General features: G+C 33.4%; 1 protein-coding gene across 1 annotated transcript; it reads left to right on the top strand.

Annotated features, from left to right (window-relative positions):
* Positions 1–601: 601 nt before the first annotated feature.
* LOC131060424 (glucan endo-1,3-beta-glucosidase) lies at positions 602–1926 on the top strand. Its single transcript, XM_057993660.2, has 2 exons — positions 602–735; positions 839–1926. Exons 1-2 carry the CDS (start codon positions 723–725, stop codon positions 1795–1797), a joined length of 972 nt encoding a protein of 323 aa, XP_057849643.1. The 5' UTR covers positions 602–722; the 3' UTR covers positions 1798–1926.
* Positions 1927–4534: the final 2608 nt, after the last annotated feature.

Genomic DNA, 4534 nt, shown 5'->3' with positions numbered 1-4534 from the left:
GTTTTTACATTCGTAATAGTTGAACTAATGGTTGAACATTACAAATGTACGTGAGATGCAAATTACCCACAAGCAAGAATGAAAAAAGTCTAGCGCTGAACCTGTCATCCAGAATTGAACTTGGTTCATTCAAACTATCGATGAGAACGAGGATTTGATATGTTCAAATTTTCATCCAAGTTGCAGGTCAAACATGGTGAAATAGTTTCATATGGTAAAGTATTCTGCATAGATTGGATATGATTATGTCGACTGGTCAAAAATGTATATCTTTTTATCGAACCTAAAAACTCCAATCTTTTGAAGATATACACTGTCCTCTTAAAAATGTGATCAAGTTTGAAAGAGATGTGATAATCATTATCCAATAAATGACATTCAATGCAATTGTATTGTAATGATTACAGAAGCACTGAACAAACCGCGTGCTCATCTAGATTAAGACACTTTTAACTTTTAAGCAGTCACAAACATGAGCGCAATTTGAATTGTTAGCACAGGGCCCCGCATTGACCCAGCCAGCAGGCAGCCGGCTGCCTTGAAATGTAACACAATTGCAAACTATTAATACCCATGCGTGCCCTTTGATTTCCATTCACAAGTATTGCGTCCAACAATCAAAATCATTAGCATCCAGAAGAGTAGCCTTTGCTGGTTTCAAATTTATCTTTTGGAAGAAGTCAGCTTGTTGGAATTACAGGCAACCAGTTCAATATCCATCCATGGCGGCCAGAGGTAGGCATATATGTATACTGCAATTATTGTTAAACTATTAGTGAAAGACTGGTTGTGTATTTGTGATTGTGATTTTCTAATGTTGAATTGAAATGCGCTGCAGTTGGAGTGTGTTATGGAATGTTGGGGTCGAATCTCCCTCGCCCGAGCGAGGTAGTGGAGATGTTGAAGAGCCACAAAATCGGAAAAGTGAGGATTTTCCAGGCACATCACGAAACTCTGAGAGCCCTGGCAAACACAGGCATAGAAGTAATAGTGGGTGTGGGCAACGATGAGCTTCAGAAGATAGCAGGCAACCAGGCAGCAGCCAACGGGTGGGTCAACGACAACGTTCGCGCTTTCTACCCGGCGACCAATATCAAATACATTTCGGTAGGAAACGAAGTGTTGCATTACGGAAACGAGAGATTTGTCTCATTTCTCCTCCCCGCAATGCGTAACATTCAGACAGCAGTCCGCGCCGCCAATCTGCAGAATAATCTAAAGGTGTCCACCACTCACGCCTCATCTGTGCTCGGGAATTCTTTTCCGCCTTCCGGGGGAGAATTCCGCAACGATCTGAAGAACACGCTCCGCCCTCTGCTGAGCTTCTTGGCAGAGAACGGGGCTCCGTTTTTGGCTAATGTGTACCCATATTTCAGCTATGTGGGGAACAAGTCCCAGATATCATTAGACTATGCGCTCTTCAGGTCGTCCGCCCCCGTCGTCCAGGACGGAGGCCGTCAATACAGGAGCTTGTTCGACGCCATGGTGGATTCTCTGATTGCGGCGTGTGAGAGAGAGGGGCATGGAGGGATAGCGATGGTAATTACGGAGAGTGGATGGCCGTCTGCGGGAGATGATGGGGCGGCCACGGTGGAGAACGCGAGGGTGTACAATAACAACCTAGTGAGGCACGTTCTGTCGAACGAGGGAACGCCCCGGAGACCTGGGAAGCGCATCGAGACTTACATTTTCGCCATGTTCAACGAGAATAGGAAGGATGGACCAGAGATCGAACGCCATTTTGGGCTCTTCTATCCCAATAAAAATCCCGTTTACCCCGTCAACTTCACTCCCTAGTCGGGACGTCCCTTATTTCTAGTTATGACCAATAATAATACACCTTGCTTTTTTCGCCTTACTCCTAAATAAGAGGTATATCGCATTTATTTCTCTGAATAATCGATCCTTTGAATGAGGAGACCATTTTCATATAACGAAGGCTTTCTATTTCTTTTCTCTCCATTTATGATTATGGAGTAAAATAGAATTGTTTAATCATAATTTAAAAAATACTGAATTCGTTGTTATAAACTATATCTTTTAAGCACGTATTTATTGAAAAGAATCTTATAAAATTGAGGGGTAATTAAGATATTTTTTAAATTTAAAACGAGCATAGAAATAGAATAAAGAACAAATAAACTAAGATGAAAACAAACATAAACGCATAACATGCATTTTAACGTGGTTCACCAATTAATGACTACATCCACTTAGAAGCAAGGAACTATCTTTATTAACCAATATCCAGTCTACATCATAAATGGGTTGTACACAACCATTTATATAATCGTATTCAGCTATGGAATGAACAGTTGGGAAAAGGCGAATGATCATGTGACCATTGGGCTTCACATTCCCAACAGAGAGCAAAGATAGAGCGCCATTTTGGACTAGATTCTATCCCTATAAAAATTCCATTTACCCTGTCAACTTCATTCCCTAGTCGGGACGTCCCTTATTTCTAGTTATGACCAATAATAATAATAAACAAGACTTTTTTTCGCATTTGACTTGTGAATTACTATTTATGTACTCCTAAATAAGAGGTACATCGCATTTATTCTATGAATAGTTGATCCTTTGAATGAGGAGACCATTTTCATAAAATGAAGGCTTTTTATTTATTTTCTCTTCATTTATGATTATGGAGTAAAATATAATTGTTTAATCATAATTTAAAAGAATAGTGAATTCATTATTATAAATCACATCTTTTAAGCATATATTTATTTAAAAGAATCATATAAAATAAAGGGTGCAATTAAGATATTTGTTTATTGTGATTATATAACATAATTATGTATATTATTTTGAAAACAAAATAAATAAACAATTTCTTATTTCTAATTATTATCAATAATTGTTACCTACTACTAAATAGGTGAGATGTATCACATTTCTTCTGTCTATAATCGATCCTTTGCATGGAGAGACCAATTTCATATAGTGTAGGCTCTCTCTCTCTCTCTCTCTCTCTCTCTCTCTCTCTCTCTCTCTCTCTCTCTCTCTCTCTCTCTCTCTCTCTCTCTCTCTCTCTCTCTCTCTCTCTCTCTCTCTCTCTCTCTCTCTCTCTCTCTCTCTCTCTCTCTCTCTCTCTCTCTCTCTCTCCATTCATAATTATGGAGTACAATAACATTAAACATAATTAAAAGAACAGTGAATCCCTTTTATAAATTAAGTGTTTAAAAGCATAAATGTATGGAAAAGCATCATATTATACAGCGAGTAATTAAGATTTTGGTTATTTATAATTTATATTTAGTTTAATTAATATATTATTTTGAAAGAAAAATAAACAATATAATTTTAATTTGTAAAAGAGAAGAATTAAAAAAAATGTAATTATGTTTAAGGTATATTATATTCACATATGGATGCAAAAATATCCGTCAATAAAAATAGAAACATTTTATTGGCACGTTTGTGACACTTAAATACATGAAAAAAAATTTAAAAATCAGTTTATTATTATTTTTTAATTTTATAGTAATGACCAATCAATTTTATGTATCTCCATCTTACAATCAATTAACTTTGTAAATATCTCAATCAATTCATTTCATCATATCTTCTCATCTCCACCATTGATCAATATCAAATCATCTATAAAATAATGATATAATAATAGTTGGATTAATAAGGATAAGAACAAATATAAAAAACTACACAAAAATATACTGATATGGTAATATAATAATAATGTAGTTTTAATAGATTTTTTACTATTTTTTAAGTAGAATAATGCACATATATGATATCTTCACATATTTTACTTATATAAAAATATAATGATAAATCATAAGAATAAGAATATATATATATATATATATATAAATATAATAATGTAATCTTAATAATATTTTTGTGTAGAATAATATTCTTCTATACTAATGAATTTACTAAATCAAGAAAGTCAAACTTTTTAATTTAAATTGAATTGTGGAATCCTTAGACAATGCGATTACGTAGTATAGAATTTGAATAAGCATTGTTCTTGCTAGAACTCGGGAGAAGTCTCCAACGAAGGGCAGAGGTATCCTATTAATTTACTCCACAAGAAATGGTAAGATAAGTATTTTATTTTCTGAGTGTGTCATACAAATTTTGTTTTTACAGTCAACTAGGCTTAATTCAAACCCTAGATGCGTGTATATATGTATAAACAGATAAGTAGCCCAAATTCAAGGTTAAGGAATTTTACATTGTCCTTATCATTTGGTATTTCATTATAATAATAGAATAAAATTATTTTTACATGAATTTGAGGAAAATAAATAATATTAATAGTTAAAATTAAATATTTCAAGATAAATGGATATTTTTAAAAATAAATAAAAATAATAAAATCTAGTTGAATTCATAAATAATATAAATATATTAGTGAATGTTCAAATTAATGTTTTGAATCAATAAATAACGTTTTTTATTATTTCATATTCACATTTATAGATTTGATCTCTTAATTATAATTATTATATCAATTTGTTTTCATATAAAAATGTTTTTTTGTGTTTGTTGGTTTGCTCATGCT

This window comes from Cryptomeria japonica, chromosome 4 (genome assembly GCF_030272615.1).
Source record: "Cryptomeria japonica chromosome 4, Sugi_1.0, whole genome shotgun sequence".
Lineage (NCBI taxonomy): Eukaryota > Viridiplantae > Streptophyta > Pinopsida > Cupressales > Cupressaceae > Cryptomeria > Cryptomeria japonica.
The sequence above is the reverse complement of the archived record's forward strand: the minus strand, read 5'-3'. Positions and strand labels throughout refer to the sequence as shown.